This window comes from Peromyscus leucopus, chromosome 16_21, assembly GCF_004664715.2.
Source record: "Peromyscus leucopus breed LL Stock chromosome 16_21, UCI_PerLeu_2.1, whole genome shotgun sequence".
Lineage (NCBI taxonomy): Eukaryota > Metazoa > Chordata > Mammalia > Rodentia > Cricetidae > Peromyscus > Peromyscus leucopus.
The window spans coordinates 6,141,494-6,166,533 of NC_051084.1; the positions used below are offsets into that span (position 1 = coordinate 6,141,494).

Consider the following 25,040-nt stretch of genomic DNA (forward strand, 5'->3'; position numbering starts at 1 on the left):
AGCATGTACCACCATGGCTGCCCCTTGTCCCCCAGACAGGGTTTCTCTATGTAGCCATGGCTGTCCTGGAACTCACTCTGTAGCCCAGGCTGGCCTCAAACTCAGAGATCCACCTGCCTTTGCCTCTGCTGAGATTAAAGGTGTGTACCACCAACCTCTCCTGGTTTATAACTGGCTTTTTTGACGTGAGGTCTGGGGCTTGAACTCAGATCCTCATGCTTTCCAAGCAAACATTTCACTGACTAAGCCATCATCTAAGTCCTTAATCTCGTGGGAGGGTGTGGGGTGGAGGGGTACTTATTATATGACCTCCCTCTGGTGATCCTGCCTTGGCCTCCTCAGTGTTGCAGGCATGAGCCACATCTGGCTAGCTCGTTTGTTCGAATACTTGTGTACAATGACCCAGTCACTTTTTCTTCTTCACAACAGCACTTAGAGGAAACCCATCTCATTAAACACACCAGGATGGATTGGGGCGACTTACTACATGTAGCTCCGTATAACTAGCCACAGACGGCTGTTGTGGCTTTCTTTACTCTTTGCCCCCGTTACATCTGTATTCAGAACTTGAGGGATGGATACCAACACCAAAGAATGGACCTGGAAACAATCTCTTGTTTCCAGGCGCAGGACTACCAAAAGGCAGGGAAGCTTCATATTTAAACAATTTTGGGGGGGGACGGACTGGTTTTGCTGTGTGATCTTGGCACTTAGTACGTAGGTCAGGCTGGTCTTGAACTCAGGGCAATCCTCCTGCCTCAGCCTCAGGAATAGCTAGAATTAAATGTGTGCACCACCCTCTCAGGCCAGATTTGAGCAATTTCAGTAACACAGAAAGAAGTTCAAGCTGTTTTCTCTACCTTGGAGCAAAGACTCAGCCTCTCGGACCCTTAACGTGGGCTTTGTAATACCCACGTTTTAACCTTTCGTCTTTTTTTTTTTGTTACTTTTAATCCTCCTGTCCCACTGTATTTCAGGCCTCTGCACTGGCTGCGGGGTGTGCTTTATCCTCTGGACCACCCCCTCTTTCAGCACAGCCGGCAGCTGGAAGTCTTCACTGACCTCTCACTCTCCGCCCTGCCCCCATCATGGATGGGAGGGCGTCTGTACCTCCTCCTCGTCCAGATGTGTGTCTGCCAAAGACCCCCCAGCGTAGAGGATGATGAATGATGTGACCTCGCAGCTAGACTTGTGGGAAAGTGTTGATCCTTTGAAAAGAGAAAGAAAGGGAAGTAGTGGGGGTGGGGGGAGGCGACGGGACGGGACGGGACGGGAGTGGAGCCGCTGGGCTGGAGGAGTCTAAACACTCACGCTCGCTTGGCTCCAACCACTCACTTTACCTTCCCCGGGAAGTGAAGGGAGTGCTCCAATCTATGCCTGCACTCCTTCGCTGCAATTAGGGAGTGTTTTTCCTCGTTTGCTTCAAACCCCCAATGCACTCGGGTTCCCCGCTCTCGGCAAGACAGCATCGCAGCCCTCTCCCGGGCTTCCTCTGCGCCAGCCCCTTCTCCATACTCCACCGGGCTTCAACACTTGGGGGCGGAGCTGGCTCGGCGGGCCTGTTCCTTTAAGGAGCTGTCCCCGCCCCTCTCGGAATCGCGGTCTGACGCGGGATGACAGCAGCGAGTTCGGTATGCCTATGCAAATAAGTGTCCCCTTCCGGCCAATGGGGAGCGGAGGTGCCGGAAGCGCGGACCAATAGGGCGGGGGCGCTGGGGCTCACCATATAAGGAGCGGCCTCGCCATAAAAGGAAACATTGTATCTCTTTATATGGGGGGGAAGGGTCGGGGGATACCTCCGCCGCCAGCGCGTGGTCCCGGCCCCCTCCGCCCGCGGTCTCGGCCGCGGCCAGCAGCCCCTGCCCCCCGGGGGACGCTGACGGCCGCAGGGCGCGCCTCCCCGGCACACGGACAGGGGGCGCTGCGCGCGGCCTGGGGCAACCCCGGCCACAGGGGCAGGAAAGTGAGGGCCCAGGTCGGCCCGGGCGTGCAGGGGCCCCGGGTTCGCAGCGGCGGCCGCGGCAGCGGGAGCGGCGCTAGCAGCGGCGGGAGTGCCCGGTGGAACCGGGAAGCCGATGGCGGCGGCGGCGGCGGCCCCGATTCCTCGCTGACTTGCCCGTCCGCCCTCCTGCACTGAGCGCCATGTTACCGAGCCAAGCTGGGGCCGCGGCGGCTCTGGGCCGGGGCTCGGCCCTGGGGGGCAGCCTGAACCGGACCCCGACGGGGCGGCCGGGCGGCGGAGGCGGCGGAGGGACTCGCGGGGCGAACGGGGGCCGGGTTCCCGGGAACGGCGCGGGGCTCGGCCCGGGCCGTCTGGAGCGGGAGGCTGCAGCGGCGGCGGCGCCCACCCCGGCGCCCACCGCCGGGGCCCTCTACAGCGGCAGCGAGGGCGACTCCGAGTCCGGCGAGGAGGAGGAGCTGGGCGCCGAGCGGCGCGGCCTCAAGCGGAGCCTGAGCGAGATGGAGCTCGGCGTGGTGGTCGGTGGGCCCGAGGCGGCGGCGGCGGCCGCCGGGGGCTACGGGCCGGTGAGCGGTGCGGTGAGCGGGGCCAAGCCGGGGAAGAAGACCCGGGGCCGCGTGAAGATCAAGATGGAGTTCATCGACAACAAGCTGCGGCGCTATACGACCTTCAGCAAGAGGAAGACGGGCATCATGAAGAAGGTACCGGAGCCGGAGGTTGGCGCGCCCCGGGGGGACCCGGAGGGTGGGTGCGCGCTAGGGTAGCCCGGGAGCGAGACGGAGCCGAGGCGGAGGTGAGGAGGCGGCGAGTCCGCACAAGGTGTGTAGGAGGGGACGGTGGTACCCCGGCCGAGCCAGAGGGGAGGGGCCGCCGGGGAAATGTGGGGAGAGGGGAGATGCTGCGAGCGTCCGGAATCCAGGGCAGAGGCGCCGAGGTGGGAGTGACCAGCGCGCGGGAGAAAGAGGGTCCTGGAGGAGGGCAGGAGTGGACAAGGGGCGGGCAGGAAGGTGGGTAACCAGACGCGGGGGGCAGCCGAGCCACTCTGTCCCGGTGTGCGGGAAGGGCGGTGGGAAGGGGAGCAGAAGGATTTGAGAGGAGGAGGCTGGCGTTGGATGACAGCCGTGAGCGAGCGTGAGTGGGAGGAAAGGTGGGCATCGCTGGAGTTGTGCGGGCTTGAAGGACGGGCAGGGTTAGGGGCCAGGTGAGAAAGCTGGGCGGGAGAGCTGTGGCTGCTGCTGCCTTGAGGAACAGCAAGCGGGGACCAAGTCCCGCCCTGGCCATGTGTCTTCCGTTGCTTTCTCTGGAAATCTCATGCTGCCCGCCGGACCGGCTGCAGAATCACCCGGTCTTTGGGACAAGTAGGGTTTCCAGCTCTAGGGCAAATCGGTGCATGCAATGTTGGGGACGGGGAGATTTGTAGAGGTACCTTGTGCCAGCCAATATCTCAGGAAAAATGGTGAGGAAAGGAGTCTAGGCGATACAGGAAGGGATGGAAGCAGAGGAGGCAGCCTGCAACCTGGGCACCAGTGTTGTTATCTGTTCCTTGTAGAAGCTGGAACTGCTTCCAAGGTGGGTTGTGCAATTTAGCAGGGGATCCCGTTTCTGGGCTCATGGCAGAGGACAGTCGCAGACTTAGCTCTCATCGTTTTAGCCAATCTGTTATCGGTAACCCTTAATCATCACGGAGAAGGTTTGGGAGAAGGTCCTTCCTTATCCTTCTGTCCCAAGGCAAAGGGCACTGTGGTATTACAGGGCCAAAGGAGTCAGGCTGTGGCAACAGGTTAGAGCCTGTGCAGTGATCTGGCAGTGATCATGGGCAGTTGCACACTTAGACGGCTGTTACCACTAACACGATGTGTGGATTCCAGTGTGGTAGGGATCTCATTGTCCCTCTGACAGTGAGGAGGAAGCGGGCACCGGACATGTTGGGGGATAGCTAACTGGGTCTTTCTATGCCCCCTTGAAGTTACATATCCATCCCTGCTGGGAGCTGTTTCTGTTTGCTTGGGGTACCTGCAGTCGGACTGTTTCTTCAAGGACATAGGCAGTTGATCCACTTCCAGCTCACCGTCAGGTGTCTGGTCCCTAGAGTTGAAGGTCATCCCAGGAGTCGGTGCTGGAGATCACCGTATAATTTTCCCCAGGGAAGTGGAGAGGAAATGCTGACCTGCCCATATCCCTCCCAACTCCCCAGGCCTATGAGCTGTCCACGCTGACAGGGACGCAAGTGCTGTTGCTGGTGGCCAGTGAGACAGGCCATGTGTATACCTTTGCCACCCGCAAACTGCAGCCCATGATCACCAGTGAGACCGGCAAGGCATTGATTCAGACCTGCCTCAACTCGCCAGACTCTCCACCCCGCTCAGACCCCACCACAGACCAGAGAATGAGTGCCACTGGCTTTGAAGAGCCGGATCTCACCTACCAGGTGTCGGAATCTGACAGCAGTGGGGAGACCAAGGTGTGTTGTTGGGGTCACCTATGTAAAAGGGGGAGAAAAGAGGGTCCCTTTCCCTTCTTGGCCTACTGCGGGTAAATGGATGTGCTTAGTGATGTGGAGTGGGACCAGGTTAGTGTTCCTTATCCTAGGAGACAGGTGTCCATCCTCCATTCCTGACAGGAGGCCGTCCCCCAAGATAAGCGGGCGGCCTCCGTGCCCATATAAGGCCGGTTCGGGCTCCACGCCGGCCTCCCGCCCACAGCCCGCCTGCCTGGCAAGGCCTTCGCATTCTTCCCGCCAGCTGTCTCCCCGCTTTGGGCGGGGGTGTAGCTTGGCCCTGCCCTCCTGGCCGGCTGGGAATAGGAAGGGAGCCTCCTGATCCAGGGTCCTGGGAATCCACTGCTGTTGCCAAGCGGACTGTCAGGTTGGGCAAGGAACTGCCATACTAGCGAGCCTCATTCCGGGTGTCGGGGTGCTCGGGATACCCAGGCCTGGGCTGTTAGGGAGAGCATTGGCCTGCTACTAAAGATGCCTGCTCTGGTTACGCCTCCCCCTCATTCCCGGTAAGGACGGAGGGGCGGGTCTTCCTTCTTGCTGTCTGTGGAGCTCCACCTTCCGGGTGCTGAACTAACTGACCAATGGAAGGAAGCGGCACTGTTTGCCTTAGCAACGCCTCCACCAACCAAAGGCCTTGGGGCCCGTTGCCTAGCAAACATCCCGGGCTGACCCACCCCGGCTTTTGAATTAAGTGGATCTAGGCCTGGCGGCTTGGTTCTCAACTCCTGGCTTCTTCCTCACAGCTCTAAGAACGGAGAGAGTCAAAACTCCAGGTTCCCCCTTGTGTTAGTTACCCGTTATCTGCAGTCATTTGTGCGTGCATGCGTGCGTGCGTGCGTGCGTGCGTGCGTGTGTGTGTGTGTGTGTGTTTGTGTGCACGCGGGTCAGTCAGTCCCTTGGTCTTGGGCTGAAGCACTGCACTGTCAGACCTTCATGGGCTTTCTCTTCTTTGAAAATCTCGGTCCCTGCTGTAGAGCCCAGCAGTTCAGAACCGGAAGGACCCTTTTGAAGAGAACTCAAGCCCAACCCTCTCACATTTTGAAGAGGAAATTAAAGCTCATAAAAGGGAAGTGATTATCTCAGGGTCACCCAGACAGTCACTGCCAGAGCTAGAAGCAGACTGTGAGTGAGATTTGTGCGGTTCCCTGGGGCAGAAAGCACGCAGTTCTCACTGTAAGAGCTGCAAGTGTTTATTTTGATCTTGGTGTGAGCTCAGATGCTCTCTCTGAGTGGTTTTAGGAATGCTAGCCTGCTTATCTTTTTTTTCTCCCCTGCTTAATCTTCTCAACAACCTCCAAGTTAAGTAGTTGTGTTTTTTTCTTTATTTGTTTGTAATATTTACTTATTATTTTGAGGCACGGTCCTGATTGTCCTAGAACTCGCTCTGTAGACCAGGCTGGCCTTGAACTCACAGATCCACCTGCCTCTGCCTCCCGAGTGCTGGGATTAAAGGCGTGCGCCGCCGTCGCCACCACCCCCGGTGTTATGGTTGTAATTTTTAAACTTCGAGACAGGGTCTCACAGTGTAGACCAGGCTGGGCAGTACTGATGTCTCAGACTCCCAAGTGCTAGAACTTGAGGCACCGTGTCCAGTCAACAGCTTCATGACTTTCGTGGCAAGTAAATGGTATCATTAGGGCTGTAACCGGAACAGCGATTTCTGCCTGGATTCTCCATTCACACAAAGCTCCTGAGGGATGAGATCTGTCAGCAGCTCACTGCTCCGTCTTTGCTCTGGGTGTAGGACACACTGAAGCCAGCATTCACGGTCACCAACCTGCCGGGTACCACCTCCACCATCCAGACAGCACCCAGCACCTCCACCACCATGCAAGTCAGCAGCGGCCCCTCCTTCCCCATCACCAACTACCTGGCCCCGGTGTCTGCCAGCGTCAGCCCCAGTGGTGCCAGCAGTGCCAACGGGACTGTGCTCAAGAGCACGGGCAGCGGGCCTGTGTCCTCCGGGGGCCTCATGCAGCTGCCCACCAGCTTCACCCTCATGCCCGGTGAGTCACAGGGGCACCAGGGAGGGGTCAAACGGAGGGCGTTAAAAGTGATTTTAGGGCTAGCCCCAGGAGGACCTCTTTCTTAGCTAAGAAAAGGTGAACATGGGCAAGAGCCAAAGAGAGAACCATTGTATGTCTCATTGGAAGACAAACTGTGTCCAGTGAGATCCCTGCTGGTGCTGTAGTAAGTTTCAACGCTCCGTTCTGGTCTTGTCTGGCTAGTTCACCCTTGAACCTCCGTTGCTATGGAGATGGTTGGTGTTCTGTCACTTCTCTGTTGTGACTGGAGGGTAGGTTATGTTGATGGGTTAAGGACAGCTCCGGGTCAGCTGAAGAAGATGGAAGCAAAGCCTGAGGCAGAAGAAAGAGGGAGTCACTTCATTCAGACATGAAGGACCTCTTCAGGTCCCAGGGGAAAGTGACAAGGGTTGGGAACCAGAGTATCGGACCCGGGACTGTATACTCCAGCGCGTTTGGTGAGGCTGACAGACTGCGTGGGTGGAGCCCAAGTAACACGCCGTGTCTTGTAGGTGGGGCGGTGGCCCAGCAGGTCCCTGTGCAGGCCATTCAGGTGCACCAGGCCCCACAGCAAGCGTCTCCCTCTCGTGACAGCAGCACAGACCTCACGCAGACCTCCTCCAGCGGGACAGGTATTACTCCTTGTCACCCCCCACGCCTTGCCTTCCCACAGGAAGCCTGGCAGAAGGTGCTTAGCAGTGTGGCTCCTGTACCGAGGACCCTGGGGAATTTACTCAAGTAGAAACTGGGGCTTTGGTTTCATGTTTATAGGAAAGCTGGTGAGCGTGGCTGGGGTTTGAACTCTGCTCTGCAGTGAGGATGTAGAGTCAAGGGAGACATAAGAAACCACTGGGAAATGGTTTGTTCAGTAGCAAGGAAGGAGCAGTCAGCGCATCTGTCACCGGGTGGGAGGGTGTTACAGGTCTTGAGTAGCTCTAATTCCTCTCAGCTACCTTTGGTCATTTCAGGAATTATAGCGAACTCTCATATGTAAGCTACTGCCAACCCAGCCTTACTCATTACAGTGTGGTCTAGGGGCTGAAGGAACCGAGGACTTGGAGTTTTCAGAATCTCCAGCGTCACCTCAAACCCAATGACTCAGAATTTGCATTTTAACAAGGTTCCTCTGTTAACATTGGAGAAGTGCTTGTCTCAAGGATGAACTGATTAGGTGTAAGTTTAGGAAGCTGGAGAGAGAGGAAGGAACAGGTGAAAATGAAAAGTGAGTGATGGTGTTTCCTGGGAGAGGGCCCATCATTGTGATGCTAGGGTCTGGGGACAGGGGATTGGATGCATAGACAGTCCGCTCAGGGGAAAACGCTAGGCTTTTCAGTTGATGGTAAGGAACAAAGAAACAATCTTTTGTCAAACCTGTGACACAGAACATGGTACAAAGATCCTAGAGGTTGGAATCCTGGGGCAGGATGAGAGCTAGCAGGAGGGATCAGCTCCCTGATGTGTATCTGTGTTTTCCAGTGACGTTGCCCGCCACCATCATGACGTCGTCTATACCCACAACTGTGGGTGGCCACATGATGTACCCTAGTCCCCATGCAGTGATGTATGCCCCCACCTCGGGCCTGGCTGATGGCAGCCTCACCGTGCTCAATGCCTTCTCCCAGGCACCGTCCACCATGCAGGTGTCCCACAGCCAGGTCCAGGAGCAAGGTGAGGGAAGGACCAGGGCCGAAGAAAGAAGGACCATTTATTTCTCCCTTTTACAGGCACTCAGATGTGCCCCAGCTCCAACACTGAGATGCATTCTCCTCCTGTTTATTCCCTCCCCCAATGCCCACATATATTCCTGCACAAATACAGACTTGGATATTCTCACACTCACTGGACAACTGTATTTGTTCATTTGGACACTCACACACACTTAAACCTTCACACTACAGGCACCCTCGTGCATTGCATGAGACACTTTGGGGCACACATCCTTGGCTACATGTTTGAGGCTCCCCAGTCACTTGTGTATATCACATCTCCGATATCTAGAGCTCCTCCTGAGCAAGTAAATGAGTATCTCCCCTGCTTTCCGATGCAGGTGGTGTCCCTCAGGTGTTCCTGACAGCATCCTCTGGGACCGTGCAGATCCCTGTTTCTGCAGTTCAGCTTCACCAGGTAAATGGGGCAGGTGGGCCCCCCACCCCCTCCCACCCTGTCCCACCCAGTCTTCCCTAGCCAGGGGCCCATCTGTTTCTGCTCAGGCCTGCATTGGACCGGCAGGCCAGCAGGGGGCGCCCGAGCCTGCTTGTCCTTCCTCCGACTGGCCATCCTCATCCTCCTCCTTCCCTACAGATGGCTGTGATAGGGCAGCAAGCTGGGAGCAGCAGCAACCTCACCGAGCTCCAGGTGGTGAACTTGGACGCTACCCACAGCACCAAGAGTGAATGATCCGCCCGCCGCCCTGGACAGACGGCCAAGGGACGGCACCACTTATTTATTGTTGCCTTTTCACGTTTTCTTTACACACACATTGACTGGCCGAAGGAGGGAGGCAGGAGAAGGAGAGGGCAGCCACAGGACTATGCCCTCTCACTCCAGCCAAAGAAATGGGCCTGCCTGCCCTCCCCCTGCCCTCCCTCACCCCCTCCTTCCTACCCCACCGGTCGCTCTGGGCATGGTGGGGCTGTCCTCCCAGCTTGGCTCAACGTTTGCTATGAGTATTCGCTCACCCGGTGGGACTGTGCCCACCTTCCCACTCACAGGCCTTCTGTGGGGCTGGGCACAGTGCCCCCTCTGAGGAAGCATTTGGGGCCCTCTCTCCAGCCTGTCTGATGACCTCTGGTTAGTTCTGTGCCGCCACAGTCTGGGTCAAAAGAGCCCTGCCCCTGCCCTCAGGGAGCCAGCTGGGAGAGAGGGGGTTCTTCCCTCCTTCCGCCCCCCTCTGCCCCCTTCAGCTCCTGGATAGCTGGGCCTGTGCACAGGGCAGGTCACGGGGCGCCTGCTCTGCCTTGCCGCTCTGTCCCCACGGACCTGCAGGGGCTCTCGGGGCGGAGGGAGCCTCTGGCGGCCTCTCTTCCTCTGTCTTCCCCCTTCTCCCAGCTGCTTTACTTAAAAGTTGATTTTGAACTTTTTATTTGAGGAGATGAAGTGAAAACAAATCTATAAATATATATTTTTAAAATATTTAACTTTTTTTTAATGGCGTTTTTCTCATCCCCCTCCCTGCCCAAACTCCCCTTTTCTGGGGAGCCCTTAGGCTCTCTAGAACTGGCTGGGCCTCTGGGGACAGCCCCCCCCCCATGAGCTCGGGGTCCACCAGTGTGCATGCAGGAGATTCTGGGTTTGCCCCCCATCCTGGGTTCTTTCCAGGAGAAAGCTAGGGAAGGGGCCCTCAGGCCGCAAAAGGGGAGGGAGGGTGACCCACAGTTCTAGGCCTCTTTTACCCTCTGGGGTTGTGGCTAGGAAGAGGGAGACCAATTGTGGGCTAGGGTGGGAGGGGGCCAGATAGAGGAGACGGATTTCATTTGTGCCACAGCATTGCAGCCTTGTGCCCCCCCCCCCAGGCTTACAGCTCCCTGGGGCCCAGGCTGCAGTGAGCAGGGGGGTCTGGGGGGTGGGGAGACACAGGAATGGGGGTCACATAGGAGCAGCTCTTGGGCTGAGCGCAGCGATGGAGAGCCAGAAATGGGCAGCTCTCCCAGGGAGTAAGCAGCTACTGTAACTTTTTTAAATTAAGACAAAAAGCCTTGAAGAAAATGACTTTATTTTTCTAAGTGTAACCTCAGTATTTATGTAATTTGTACAGGGCCATGCCCCACCCCCTTAGAACCCGCTTGGGGACCCTGAGGGTGGGCTAGCATAGGGGGAGGGTATTGTACCCCGTGTCAGAGCCAGCCTAAACCACCTGTGTTCAGTAAGGGAGCTTTTCCAGAAGGGCAGTCGGGTGGAGTGTCCTCAGACCCCTTGCTTCTGCCCTCGGTAGGCACGGGCCTGCTTCTGAGGTTAGGTGAAAGGTGGGCAGGGTCTTGTGCACACGTAGGTATCACGGGAGGATCTGTTGACATGTTTGAGAACCCCCCACCTCTGATCCCCACTGCTGTCTCACCCAGCTGGGGAGGCCACCGTTCTGGGCTTTCTCCTGGAAATAGCTGGGCTTGGGGAGCTTTCTAGACTGGGGCATGGTAAGCCAGGGGCCAGAGCGGGGAGCTTGGGACTCAGGTCTGTAACTGCCCAGCGCCTGCCTTTCTCTCCTTGGTTCACTCCTCTACCACTCACTCACCTCTCCCCCACCACATGGGAGGCGATGTTGATTCCTCCTCACAAAAGACAGATCCAGTGAGTGGATCAGGCAAAGTGCTTATGATGTGTGCTGTGTGACTGGCCTTGGGAGAGTCTGCGTGTCAGGACTGAGGTGGCATTTCTATGTGCAGCGACCCTTGGTGTTTCCCTTCCTAAGTGGCTCTGGGGTGTGTGTGTGCTTGTGTTTGAGTGAATGCTTGTGTGAATGTGGGGTGTATGTGGGTATATCAGTGGTTTCTACTTCTCCTGGGATGTTGACCCAGGAACAGTGGACATGGTCACATCCTATGTACAGAGCTTTCTTTTGTATTAAAAAAATTACTCTTTCAATAAATGTATCATTTTTGTGCACAGACTGGGGTCTTTGGCTGTGTCTTTGGGATTTTTTCAGCATAGGGAGGGAGGAGTGAATACAAAATCCCCTAAACTCTGCCCCTGGAAGCAGGGTCCTTTGAACTATTGAATCCTACATGATTGAAGAAATCTAGGCGTGGGACTTTCTCACTATGCATGGTTTTGCCAGCAGCTCAGGGCAGTTCAATGGTTTTACCTAAAAAACAAAGTGGAAGAACTAACTTAAAATACCTCAGGGTTTGGGGAGTGTTGGAAACTTAAGACCACAAAAAAGACACCGGAAAGTCCCAGGGTGGTGGGAGCATGGCTTAACTAATGCAAGGCAGGTGCTGCGATGGGTGGGTGAGGAAGAGGGACCCGGTGAAGAGCAGGGCGCGTCACACCTGGCTAGCTGGAAAGCACGCCGACTGCGGGCTCCCCGGCTAGTACGCATGCTCCATTCCCGCGCCGTTTTGCCACGCTCGTAGTGGGCCACGGTGGGACCCGTAGCCGCCGGGCCTGTGCGTGTGCCCGGCGTGTGACCCGGAAAGGAGTTGTGGAGGAGGCGGGCCGAGCTGTGGGACCCGCTGCTGGTTGCCGGTGAGGGGCGAGCCGGGCGGGGAGAGGTGAGAAGCGAGTCCTGCGCCCACCGGTCCCTTCCCTTCCCCACCCCCGCCCCTCATCCCCGCTCCCCGGGACAGGAGGGAAGTCGGGTCCTGTCAGCTCTCGAGACCGAGACCGCCATCCTCCCCCTCCGCACCCCCAGGCCATTCCCAGCGCGGTGCCGGGCCGGTCCCGCCGGCCCTCCCTCCGGGGTCTGCACGGGCGCGATCGCGATCACGATGCGTTGGGTTCCGCCCCGCCGCCAGGCGCCACCCTCACGCCGCGGTTTAAGCGCCTGGTCCTGGCCCTCCGGGTGCCGTCCCCGCCCCTAGGCCCAGCGGGTGGCAGGACTTGGTCCTGTGCTAATCAACAGCCACTGTGGCTTCAGTGGCTGCCTCCTAGCCTCCCTTCCATGCTAAGTGGATCCCATCCCCACTGGCTCACATCTTATCCGACTCCTCCTCCTCTCTGCTGCTCGGCTTCTGAGTACCGCGAGGCGACGCCGGCCGGATGGCCGGTTCTTCACCGCGGTGTGCCTTCCGTCCATTCGGCTCCCTCGAGAGCACCTGCACTGCTTCAGACCTCACATACCTTTTCTGATCATTTTATTCTGCCCTAACACCCATGCCCATCTGATGCCTGCTACCCACTGTCTCCATCTAAGGATAGTATTGGATTATGTCGTAATACATTGCTTACTGAGCACTTAGGAGCTTGACAGTGTTCAGTTTTGTTTTTGTTTTTTGTTTGTTTGTTTTGTTTTTTTAAGGTTCACTGACTTTATTGGTTCAACAATAAACCGCGAAGGAAAACATTAGCTATCACTCCTGGGGCGTCACATCCACAGACGTGAAAACGATCCTTCGAAAGCTGTTTTTGTTTTTTTAAGACGGTCTTACTATGTAGTTGGGGTTGGCCTGGAGATTTCTGTGTAGCCCAGCCTAGCCTCAAAAAGGTGATTTTCTTGCCTCAGTCTCCCGAATATCAAGATTATAGGCATGTGCCAGCACACCATGCTTAAATTCATAGCCTTTAAAAAGATTTATGGGACTTGGGGTGTAGTTCAGGTAGTACAGAGCTTGCCAAGCATCTGTGATCAGTCCCCAGCACCCATATAGTCCTGACAACCATCTATAACTTCAGTTCCAGGGGGTCTAATTCCCTCTGCTGGCCTCCAAGGGCACCATGCAAGCACGGGCAAAACAACACACACACACACACACACACACACACACACACAGACACACGCACACATGCACGCACACAGAGACACATCATATATAATAGATAATAAAACATAATTTTTTTTTTGTTTTTTTTGGGACAGGGTTTCTTTGTGTAGTTTTGGTGCCTGTCCTGGATCTCACTCTATAGCCCAAACTGGTCTCAAACTCACAGAGATCCTCCTGCCTCTGCCTCCCGAGTGCTGGGATTAAATGTGTGAGCCACTGCCACCTGGTCAGATAAATATTTTTTTAAAAAATAAGTAAAACAAAAAAGAGTTATGTGTATGAGTGTTAGCCTGCGTGTATGTATGAGCACCGTGTGTATGCAGTGCCCTTGGAGGTCAGAAGAGGGCGTGAGACCCCTGTAACTGGAGTTACAAATGATCTTAGCTGCCATGTGGGTGCTGGGAACTGACCCTGAGTCCTCTCATGGAGCAGCCAGTGCTCTTAACCCCTGAGCCATCTCTCCAGTACCCACATCTCCCACCACACACACACACACACACACACACACACACACACACACACACACACACTAGGCAGGCACACTGCTTTGGAGCTATAGTCTCAGCCCTCTTCCATCCCTGAACGCTTTCATTTCATCTCCTTGCTCTTTGACTACATTCCTCTCTTACATAAATATAACCCCTTATTTATCCCGTCATATACTTTGTCTTTTCTGCCTGTGTGTTCAAAACCTCATCACACAACCCACCAATCACCACCATCCTGTTTTGCTACAAGATTCCATCACGCTCTACGTAGTCGTTTCCTCTTTCACATACTGCCTGTCTCTCTCCTGTATATTCCAGGAGGTCAGGATGGTAGGGGATCGACGAGCAGGGGACCTCATGGTCCCCTTGGGGCCCCGGCTGCAGGCGTACCCTGAAGAACTCATTCGACAGAGACCTGGACATGACGGACATCCTGAATACCTGATCCGATGGAGTGTCCTCAAGTGTGGGGAAGAGGGCAAAGTGAATGTAGAGGAAGACAAGACAGAGCACCTCCTCATGTGGCTGTCAGCTCCAGAGGTCTATGCCAACTGCCCCATGCTGCTGCGGGAGCAAACATTATCTAAAAGACCTCAGTACGAACCTGCTGGAGAGTTAGGAAGCTTCCCCCGGGATCCAGGCGGCCTGGATGAGTTGGCAATGGCGGAGATGGAGGCTGACGTGCGGGCACTGGTGCGCAGGGCCGCCAGGCAGCTGGCCGAGGGCGGGACCTCGAGCCTGACGGCCGCTGTGCTTCACACCATCCACGTGCTCAGCGCCTATGCGAGCATTGGGCCTCTCACCGGAGTCTTCAGGGAGACAGGAGCCCTGGATCTGCTTATGCACATGCTGTGCAATCCGGAGCCTCAGATCCGCCGGAGCGCAGGCAAGATGCTGCAGGCCCTGGCGGCCCATGACGCCGGTAAGAGAGCGCGGTGTGGGGGGGGTGTCACTGGAGAGAGTGGGGTCACAAGGAGTGGGGAGGAGTTGGCGGAGAGTTCCCAACCATTGCTAATAAGTAGCAACTCAAGGCAAAAGAAACATAGTGAATGTTACACACAGGACAAAAAGACACGGGTTTATCTGTCACTCTCTGTGTGGCAGAGAGTAAAGCAGGGAGACCTGCGTTTGTTGAGTATTTGAGATGCATTCATTGGTTGTGAAATCAGTATGGGGAGAGTTACAGCCAACTTAAAAAGATTAAAATATCTGCACACAGTTGTGTGTAGTGGCGCATGTCTTTAATCTTAGCACTTGGGAGGAAGAGGCAGGTGGATCTCTATGAGTTCAAGACCAGCCTAGTCTGATGAGAGATCCAGGACAGCAAAGGCTATCTAGTGAGACCTTGTCTTGAAAAAACCAAAACAAAACAAATGAACTCTGTGTGTGTGTGTGTGTGTGTGTGTGTGTATGTGTGTGTATCAGAACACAGAATTTAGTAATTTTAATAGTGTGATGTTATGTTTCGGTTCTGTGTGTATGTGTTTGTGCTCAGTGACATGTAAAGTGTCTTTCTTGCCTTGGGTCTCAGTCACAAAGAGGTTTAAAAGCCTCTAGGGAGGAGAAAGCCTAGGATAGGCAGGGAAAGCACTGAGGACTGAGAAGACAGACTGCGTGTGGCTTGCAGGGAGTCGGGCTCACGTCCTCCTGTCACTGGGCCAGCAAGATGGCATCGAGCAGCACATGGACTTTGACAGCCGCTGCACTTTACTGGAGCTGTTTGCAGAGACCACCTCCACTGAAGAGCACTGCATGGCCTTTGAGGGCGTCCACCTTCCTCAGGTACTCTGCCGCTGTCCAGGAATGCTGGGTACATAGCACTATTTCTCAGGCTGTGATTCAGGACTGGGAGCAACCTGGAGGCCTAATCAAAGTAAAGGCTCACGACCCCTCTCAACCTCTCCCATTTAGAATTTCTAATACCAGAAACTAAGAGTGGAATCCGGGAAAATGGCTCAGCAGGTAAAGCTCTTGTCTTAGAAGCATGCTGACCAGAGTTTGGATCCTCAGAACCCACAGGAAACTCGGTTGTTTGTGGCAGCCTGCCTCCAGTCCAGCCTGCAGGAGAAAGGGACAGGGGATCCTCTAGGCAAGTTAGCTCAGCTACAGCGGGGCTCTGGGTGCAGTGAGAGAGAGGCTTTGTCTTGATACGTAAGGTGGAAAGTGACCAGGAAGACGCCTGATGTCAACCTCAGGCCACCTCGCTTGTGTGCACACTGCACAAAGCAGACACAAGAATCTGTGTTTTCAGATAATTACTTTGTGGGCTGGAGAGATGGTTCTGTGGTTAAGAGCACCTGCTGCTCTTCCAGAGGACCCAGGTTCAGTTCCCAGCACCCACATGGTGGCTCACAGCCATCTGTGACTCCAGTTTCAAGAGATATGTTTGTTCTCTTCGTGCTTCCACAGGCACTAGACACACGAGTCCTGCACAGACACACATCCAGGCAAAGTACCGTGCACAGAAATCATTGTTTAAAAAGCGAATTCTTTGGTGTTTCTTAGACAAATCGATCTGAGAACTACGGGCCTAGGAACGCACTTCCTTGCTCGTCCGTCGAGGAGGATACCGAGGGGCAAGGGAGATGACAAAGCCAGCGATGAGCTCACAGCACGGGCTGTGTCTTGCAGATCCCTGGAAAGCTGCTCTTCTCCCTGGTGAAGCGTTACCTGTGTGTCACCTCCCTGCTGGACCAGCTGAATGAGAGTCCGGAGCCCGGAGCTGGAGACCGCAGCTCTCCATGTCTCACAAAGGAGAAGAGCCGGGGACAGCGGGAGCTGGAGTTCAGTATGGCGGTGGGCAACCTCATTTCAGAGCTGGTGCGGAGCATGGGCTGGGCCCGGAACCTGAGTGAACAGGGCGCTTTACCACCCCGGCCAGCCCGGTCCATCTTTCAGCCCTGCATCTCAGGCCTTCCGCTGTTAGTGCCCACCGCTGTCACTACCCCCAGGAAGCAAGGGCGGGTCTTCCGCCACCGTTCCGAGTTTTCTAGCCGTAGCGGCTATGGTGAATATGTTCAGCAGACCGTGCAGCCCGGCATGCGAGTTCGGATCCTCGATGACTATGAGGAGATCAGTGCTGGGGACGAGGGCGAGTTCCAGCGGAGCAACAACGGGGTGCCCCCTGTGCAGGTGGGGGTCACACAGTGGTAGGACAATAAAGGATCTCTTCTGTGGTATTCGAGGTGGGGAGGTGGCTGCAGCCCCAGACATAGCCTGAGGATATAACTCAGTCGAGGAGTACTTGCCTAGCATAGATGAGGTCCGGGGTTTGATCCCCAGCGCCATATGAAATTGGGAATGGTTACATGCTTGTGATCTCAGCACAGGAGAGGTGGATACAGGAGGATTGGATTTTCAAATTCATCCTTGGCTGCATAGCAAGCTGGAGGCTAGCCTTGGCTACATGAGACCCTGTTTCAACAACAAAAAGAAATAAAGGAGGGCCAGGCATGGTGGCATGACTTTAAGCCCAGCACTCAAGAGGCAGGGGCAGGCAGATCTCTGTAGTTTTGAGGCCAGCCTGGTCTACCTGGCAAGTCCTGGACAGCCAGGATACATAGAGAGACCTGTCTAAATAATAATAACAACAATAATAATAACGAAAAGAGAAAACCCTCAGACGTGGAGTGGTTATTTAAAAAAGAAAAAGAGAATCAGTATATGAGAGAGTTCTATTTTAGAGGGTAGAGAAAATTTGATGGAGTAGGTAGCCTGTGAGGTCACAGGACTTGTGCCCAGGAAGCAGAAGTGATATACTGGGATGACCCCTTTGCCGTCGTCAGTATCAGTAGGGGAGGATGCTAAGGAGTGTGGAAGTAGAGGCCATGAGGGTTGGGAAGAAAGACGGGGGGGGGGGGGGGGCACTCACTCCCCATATTGGCCGGAAGCCTTTAGCTATATGCAGATTTGTCCAGGCCTAGCCAGTTGTGGTCAGGCCCAGAGCTCAGAAGGCTGAGTCCTCTCTTCCCTTGCCTTCTTCCAGGTCTTCTGGCAGTCAACTGGCCGCACCTACTGGGTACACTGGCACATGCTAGAGATCCTGGGGCCTGAGGAAGCTCCTGGCAATTCTGCTTCAGCATCTGTGGAGAAGAGAGAAGGGGCTACCGTACTGGGCACAGGTGAGCCAGAGAGGATGTGGGGAGCATGTTTTAGAACCAAGGGGTACTGTCTAGCACTGAGCCATTTCTGAGTGGGACCTGCCCCAGAGGTTCAGAAATTGACTATTTGTATATCCTCAGCATTTCCCTCCTGGGACTGGAGGCCTGCGTATGGTCTGTATCCACTGCCATATCTCCAGCCCGAGCCCCAGAAGGGTGAGGAGTCAGGGTACCTGACCCAGGCAGAGTGGTGGGAGCTACTTTTCTTCATCAAGAAGCTAGACTTGTGTGAGCAGCAGCCGATTTTCCAGAATCTGCATGAGAAGCTGGATAAGGTACCAGAGACCTGAGATATCTGGGCTGAGGGATGTGGTGGGTTAGAGCTGGGCACTCCAGGGGAAATTCTAACTATGGAATGTCACTTGGTTGTGTGTGGGTTGCGGGGAGCTAATGGTTGAAGCCCATGGAGGGCCTGCTAGTGGAAGAGGCATGCTTTTAAGGTCTTGTGTATGGAAGACATGAGGGGATGGGGGGTGACTTTGCCGTGACTGTTCCTGGGAACTTTGTGTCTGTTGGTCCTTGAAACGAACACCCTTTGTATTGACAGGCCCTGGGTGAAAAGGCCCTAGGTGAGATCTCTGTGCCCATAGAGATGGCTGAGGGGGTGCTACAGCTTCTCAGTAATCGCTTCGAGGGCAGCAACCTCTGTGACCTGCTCAACTCCCAAATCTACACCAAGTATGGGCTAATGCCTGAGGAACTGAGCAGCTTGCCTTCTTCACGGAGTCCCTCCTGTACCCCAGAGCCAGAGGAGGAGCTGAAGTCAGCAGCCAGCTCCTCAGAGGAAGAGGCCGAGTCCTGCAAGGCAAAGGCTGAGCCTGCCAGTGCAAAGACTGAGTCCCCCAAAGCACAGAGTGACTCGCAGCTCTTCAGTCAGCTTCTGGTGATAGAGGGGATGGCCCTGTCCCCTGAAACACAGGAGGCAGCTGCTGGTGAGTTGGGTTCCGGGAGGGGAGAGTGAGGACATGAGAACAAGACAGGCATTGGCCCGGTAGAGGTGGGGAGAGTGGGGGAAAACACAGAGGAAGGGAGGCCCTTTCATGGCGGACAAGCCTCGAAAGCACCCTCGTGTCTCCCCAGGAACAGAGTATGACTGACTGATAGCTGCCCCTTCCTGTAGTATTTTCAGTTTCCTTTGCAGGCCTCTCCATCTCGATGGTGGAACTAGACCGTTCATGTACTGTTTGAAAAGCCACCGTAGTGAACACCATGGATGGCGTAACTGGGTCTGATTTCAGACACTTTCAGTTGTTTTAGCTGCTGCCTTTCCCTCACTGATTACAGAGATGGCCAGAACCTTGCGGGGTCCTGGTCCACGCGGCTCCCTGGATCAGCATGTGTTAGCGGTCCTGGCCACTGTGCAGCTCTCCAGCCTGGACACGAACCTGCAGCTCTCAGGGCTCTGCGCCCTCTCCCAGGCTGTGGAGGAGGCCACTGAGCGGGACCACCCTCTGGTCCGTCCTGACAGATCGTTGAGGTTAGCATGTCGCAGAGGGCAGAGGTTTGGGTGAGGCTCTAGCCATCCAGGGGGACGGTAGGAGGAAGGAAGGGGAAGTGACATCAGGAGGCAGGGTGGGGACGGCTGGGGCCTGAGGAGCACTGGGGCAGAAGGCTGCTGATGGAGTGCTCGTGAGCACTCCTGAGGATTCACGCGTGCTCTCACGAGTCCACCGCCACAGAGACCGCGATGCCTTTGGTCCCACAGTAACGTTAGCATCAGAGTTTGCAGGAGAAAACGGAGAATTCTAATCACCTGCTCCGAGTTCCACAGATAGCAGAGCCGGGAGCCAAACCTAGGTCCTTTTGGCTCTTTAAAAAAAATTCCTTTTTCTTTAAAAAAAATCTCAAGCCAGGTGTGGTGGCACAAGTCTACTCCTAGAAGTCAGGAGGCTGAGGCAGGGAGGTCATGAGCCTGAGGCCAGCCTGGGCTGCAGAGTGAGACCTTGTCTAAAACATTTTTTCTCTTTTCTTTTTCTTCTGTCTTACTTTATTTTTAAAGTTTCATCTGATTTCATTATTATACAAGTGCATTCTCATTTTCAAAACAGTTCATATAAAAGAATATTGAATGGAAGCCTTGCTGGGATGTGAGGACACATCCCTATTATCACAGAACTCAGGAGTCAGAAACCAATTTGAGGTCAGCCTGGAAAGAAAGAGAAAAAACAGAGTGGGTTAGTAAAAAAGGGAAGGAGGGAAGAGAGGAGGGAGGCGGCTCTGGACGGTCCGAGGGGACGGTCCTGAGCACAGCTGGTTCTCTTTACCACGTCAGAGTGCCCTTCAGACCACCTTCAGATTCAATGCGTAATTGCATGTCTAGGGACTGGAGGGCTGGCTCAGTGGTTAGCAGTACTGGCTGTTTTTCCAAGAACCTGGGTTCGATTCCCAACACCTACATTACGCCACTCACAAACATCTATAACTCCAGGTCCAGGGGATCTGATGTCCTCCTCTGGCCTCCATGGGCACCTGCACCTCGAATGTGCACACACATAGACACACAAACACAAAATCAAAAATTTAAATAAATATTAAAAATGTGTAACTTCTTGTTTGTAGAGATTTTTTATAATATTTTAAAAGTGTAAATTAGATCTTTTAAAAACCTGATGCATAAAAGCATTAAAATTGTGTGTAGTTATTTGGGTGGAAATAGTATGTAATGTATTTGTGTTTTAGTGTCTGTGGCCACACTCTTTTGTGGCATTTCTGTGTTCCCAGTCAGTGTCTGTTAGAGGAATTTTGGTGTCAGTCATCACAAAGCTGTTCATTATTTTCATTGATGTGTAGAGTTGTATGGCTGCAGCCAAGTTCAAGTTCACTGCTCTATTGTCTCCATCTCCCTTACCTTGACCAGCACATTAATAAATGTGTGTGTGTGTGTGTGTGTGTGTGTGTGTGTGTGTGTGTATGTGTGTGTGTGTTTAGCTCAGAGGACAACTTGAGCAAGTTGGTTCTCTTTTTCCACCATGTGGCTTCTGGAGATCTCACTCAGGCCACCAGGCTTGGCAACAGGTGTCTTTACCCACAGGGCCATCTGAGTGGCTGAAGATGAGCAAGAGTGTAAATGGTCAGTGTCTGTCTCTGTTAGCGTCACAGTTCTGATGATGTTAGGCCTATTTGTGTAAACTGTGTCTCTGCTTCCCTAACTATCCCGTTTATCTTGTCCCCCACTTTTATTGAGCTGTTCCCTTTTTCTTATAGATTTAAAGGCATTCTTATATTATTTGTTATCTGTGTTCCAAACATTTTGTTTGTGTTTCTTTATAAATCATGTTAGCTTTATTTTTGTGATTACAAGAGAAACTACTTTGTATAGAGAAGTGAGAAAATAGATGTGGTGGTGGCGCCTTTAATTTCAGCCCTTGAGGCAAAGGCAGGCAGATCTCTACAAGTTCATGGCTAGTGAGTTTCAGGCTAGCCAAGACTACATATAGAGACACGATCTAAAAAAAGGAGGAGGAGGAAGAGGAAGGAAGGAAGGAAAGAAGGAAGGAAGGAAAGACAGATAGAATTAGATAAAAATTATTCAAAAAGGCCTTTCTACAGAGATGTTCAGCTAACAGTTTTGTGAGCATTCTAACTTCCATTTTACCTTGTTCATAGGTGTTATCCATGTTAGATTACATAATTCCTGGTTTGCAGCTGGGTGTGGTGAAGCATACCTCTAATCCTAGCACTTGGGAAGCAGAGGCAGGAGGACAGAGAGTTTGAGGCCAGCCTGGTAGGACCTATATCAAGTAAGAAGAGTGGTCCTGGCTGCAAAAGCAGCTAGGTACTTGTCTGTCTAATTCATGTTGTTGTTGCCATAAGGTTCTGAGAAGATAGATCAGAAAACATGTTCTTTCCCAGAGGGTCTCTGTGTTGTTTCTCTAAGTAGTTCCCAGGCCACCTCACCAGTGTCACTGTTAGGACCCGCTCTCGGGACCCCAGTGCGCTCTCTCTCTCTCTCTCTCTCTCTCTCTCTCTCTCTCTCTCTCTCTCTCTCTCTCAGGACCCCAGTGCGCTCGCTCTCTCTCTCTCTCTCTCTCTCTCTCTCTCTCTCTCTCTCTCTCTCTCTCTCTCCCAGGACCCCAGTGCTCTCACTCAAAACCAGCATTTTTTTTTTCATGAAAGGGAGAGTTATATTTTGAGACAGAGTCTCAGACTGCATTGCCTGGGCTGCCCTTGAACTTCTGGTCCTCCTACCTAGACATCTCAGTTTTGGGATTATGGCTAGGTTGGTTTGCAGACAGAAGGTCTATGTCTTGCCCCTGGACATTTTATCCAGATTATATTGTTTGCCTCTTAATTTTGTTTGTAGTGTCTTTCAATGTGATAACGTTTTTAGGTTGCTATAGTTTTTACCTTTTTATAGCTTCTAAAATTTTCTGTCCTATTAAGAGTCCATTCTTAAGCTGGGCGGTGGTGGCGCACACCTTTAATCCCAGCACTTGGGAGGCAGAGACAGGTGGATCTCTGTGAGTTCAAGGCCAGCCTGGTCTATAAAGCTAGTTCCAGGATAGCAAGGGAAACACAGAGAAACCCTGTCTCGAAAAACCACACACACACTCACACACACACACACACACACACACACACACACACACACACACACACAAATTTTTTAAAATAAAAATAAAATCTAAAAAAAAAGAGTCCATCCTATTCCAGAATTAGAAAAATATATAGCTTTTTTGGCACGTGTGTGTGTGTGTGTGTGTGTGTGTGTGTGTGTGTGTGTGTATACTTGTGTGTGGAGATGTGTACAAGAAGGTCAGTGGTCAAGTGTTGGCTGTCTTTTGGTCTCACTGAAGCCGGAGGAGCTCACCAGTTTGGCTAGGCTGTCTGTACAGCAGCAAGCCCCGGGGTGGGGTTGCCCCCGGCTCAGCCTCCCTGGTGCCCAGCTTTTTATGGAGGTTCTGGAGATCTAGAATCAAGTCTTGATGTTGTGAAGCCAGTGCTTTACCGCCTGAGCCGTCTAGCCCCGGGAAAATAGTTTCTCATTTTTAAGAATCTGTTATTTCTGTTTTTGTCTTTTATGTTCACTTCAAATTCAACTGGAAATTTGTTTTGCAAATGGCATGAAGCAGAGCCTAGACTCTGCTCTGGTTCAGGTGGACAGTGGGCCCTGTCCTTTGGAGCTAGGAGCTGAACCCAAGCTCACCACACTAAGCACATGCTCTGTCCCTGAGCCACAACCCCAGCGTCAGGCTGGGTTCGTTCTTTCTTGGAAGGATTTTTTATTTTATTGTATTTGTTTTGCATTTTGGCCTTTTAACTTTTGGAGATAAATTGTGCTATCACACTGTGTTTAAGGTTGCCCTTGGATTCTTGGCAATTCTCCTGTCTCCACCTCCCAAATGCTAGAATTATTGCCTGAGCCACCACGCCCAGCCCCGCCATCCACTTTTCCATGGTCTGTCCTTGCTCCTGACTGAGATCTCATCCTTGCTCCCTGGCCGAGATCTGTCCACTGCTGCTTTTATCATCTCCTTATATCTGGCTCCCTATTTCAGTTATAGACTTTTGGTTATATTTGGCTAACTAGAATTAAAGCTGCCATTATTTTTTCCAAACATTTCTTGGCCATTCTTACATATTGTTCCCCCTCTTCCTAAATCTGCCTGCCATTTTTTTTTTTTTCTCTTTTATAAACTTTTTTTTTTTTTTTTTTTTTTTGGCTGGGGAGTTTCGAGACAGGGTTTCTCTGTGTTTCCCTGGCTGTCTTGGATCTCACTCTGTAGACCAGGCTGGCCTCGAACTCACAGAGATCCGCCTGGCTTTGCCTCCCGAGTGCTGGGATTAAAGGTGTGCACCACCACTCTTTTTTAACTTTTAAGCCATTTGACCAGAATTACCTTCATTCTAGAGATTCATTTGAAGTGAGGAAGGGGGCAGTTGGACCGCAGAGGGAGGGTTAGGAGTGAGACTGAAGCCAGAAAACAGGTTGGGGGAAGAAGAGCAGACTGGGTCTTGATGGATGGAGTCGGGCAGGGAGTCAGGGAGCACCATGTCTGGAGGGTTAGGCACGGTCCCTTGGGGTGGGAGTCTCAGTGTCCTCTCTTCTCAGAGAGAAGCTGGTGAAGACCCTGGTGGAGCTGCTGACCAACCAGGTGGGAGAGAAGCTGGTGGTGGTGCTGGCCCTGCGCCTCCTCTACCTGCTCATGACCAAGCACGAATGGCGTCCCCTCTTTGCCAGGGAGGGTGGCATCTACGCTGTGCTGATCTGCATGCAAGAATATAAGACGTCTGTTTTGGTGCAGCAGGCAGGGCTGGCGGTGAGTATACTGATGGTGACGAAGCTGTGGAAGTGGAAAGACACAGGAGCTGTAAGAATATGATCTGCACGGTGTTGGAGCTCGAGTGCATGAGGAAAAGGCACCCGGACTGATACACAGAGACAAAACAAAACACAACAACAGAAGAGGTGATGCTCTAGAGCTGGTCCAGAGTGCACCTCCAGCGGGGTTCAGGTCCCAAAGAGGAGGTGTGGGGTGTGTGAGGGGAAGGAGACTCACGGTGTCAGGGTCCATCTCGATGGCTGTCACTTTTAAACTCTGTGACCGCATAGGAGTAAATGGGAGAAGGGGGCGTGTGAGCTGGTGTGGCTTGTGATCAGGGCTTGAGGAAGCTAGCCCTGACCTTGACAAGTCAATAGACACCACGGTCATATGTTAATCGAGGTCCACAAGTTCCTCATGCCAGAGATAAGAATGACTCCCTTTTTAGAAAGCAGGAACTCTCTCCAAGCCCCCGAGGGAATGGGAGCTTTTGTCTAAATGCCTGACCTTGGGAAAAGGACTTTCTGGGGACCAGACACTCCAATACAGAATATTGCAGTTTTTCATATGGCTTAGTTTATCCAAATAGCTAAAGCTTAAAGTGAGCAAAGACAGAAATTACTGTGAACCTGAGCAGACCTTCCGAATTTACAAATCTTGCTTATCAAATATACCTTATTTATCAGGCTTATGTTACTTATCTAACCTTCTAGCAACTGGTGTTGAGTTGTGTGGGAGTAGACAGAGTTCTCATGCTATGTGTAGAAGAGTAAAAACATGCCGTTCAGCAGAGGTCAAGAGGTGTATTGGGGGCTGGGGAATGGGAAAATGAAAGAACAAAAGGCCATCTCAGAGTGGGGACCTGAGAGAGGCAGGCAGACAGACAGAGGGAATCGGCAAGAGAGGAGCAGGAAAGGCAAGAGAAAGAAGAGAGGGGACTGCAACAGAGGGCACTTTTAAGGTGTCCTGTCGTATGTGGCTGAGGCAGGCTGGCCACGACTGCCACAGCGGTGGGAACTAACAGGATGTTAGTTCCACAGTGTCAGAGGTTTTCTTCCAAAGGATTATTTTTGTTTAAAGAGGCTGCCATTTTATGCATTTTCATCCCTCACAGCCCACACAAAATTTCTCAAAAGAAAAGACATAAGGGAACTCCCAAAACACACAGTGAGAATAATTAAAAATGAAAGTAAAAGTACTGGAGACTTGTGATCCGAAAAGTCAAAATGCTG

At 53.1% G+C, this 25,040-nt stretch overlaps 2 protein-coding genes across 3 annotated transcripts in view; both read left to right on the plus strand.

Annotated features, from left to right (window-relative positions):
• The first annotated feature begins 1,757 nt into the window (after positions 1 to 1,757).
• On the plus strand, positions 1,758 to 11,082 carry Srf (serum response factor). 2 transcript variants are annotated; one of them, XM_028887206.2, is made up of 7 exons: positions 1,758 to 2,661; positions 4,155 to 4,421; positions 6,202 to 6,463; positions 6,994 to 7,113; positions 7,958 to 8,149; positions 8,529 to 8,605; positions 8,783 to 11,082. In XM_028887206.2, exons 1-7 carry the CDS (start codon positions 2,143 to 2,145, stop codon positions 8,876 to 8,878), a joined length of 1,533 nt encoding a protein of 510 aa, XP_028743039.1. In that variant the 5' UTR covers positions 1,758 to 2,142; the 3' UTR covers positions 8,879 to 11,082. The 2 variants fall into 2 exon arrangements, with proteins under 2 accessions (XP_028743039.1, XP_028743040.1); XM_028887207.2 differs by lacking the exon at positions 7,958 to 8,149 and having other exon boundaries at positions 1,990 to 2,661.
• Positions 11,083 to 11,508: 426 nt separating this feature from the next.
• Cul9 (cullin 9) overlaps positions 11,509 to 25,040 on the plus strand; it is a 41,607-nt gene continuing 28,075 nt past the window's right edge. Inside the window, exons 1-9 of the mRNA XM_028887147.2 lie at positions 11,509 to 11,688; positions 13,704 to 14,307; positions 15,013 to 15,167; positions 16,017 to 16,517; positions 17,371 to 17,506; positions 17,627 to 17,820; positions 18,093 to 18,477; positions 18,830 to 19,022; positions 23,598 to 23,805. Of these exons, the coding sequence (XP_028742980.1) occupies positions 13,713 to 14,307; positions 15,013 to 15,167; positions 16,017 to 16,517; positions 17,371 to 17,506; positions 17,627 to 17,820; positions 18,093 to 18,477; positions 18,830 to 19,022; positions 23,598 to 23,805 (2,367 nt within the window). The 5' untranslated portion in view covers positions 11,509 to 11,688; positions 13,704 to 13,712. The remainder of the gene's footprint in view (positions 11,689 to 13,703; positions 14,308 to 15,012; positions 15,168 to 16,016; positions 16,518 to 17,370; positions 17,507 to 17,626; positions 17,821 to 18,092; positions 18,478 to 18,829; positions 19,023 to 23,597; positions 23,806 to 25,040) is intronic.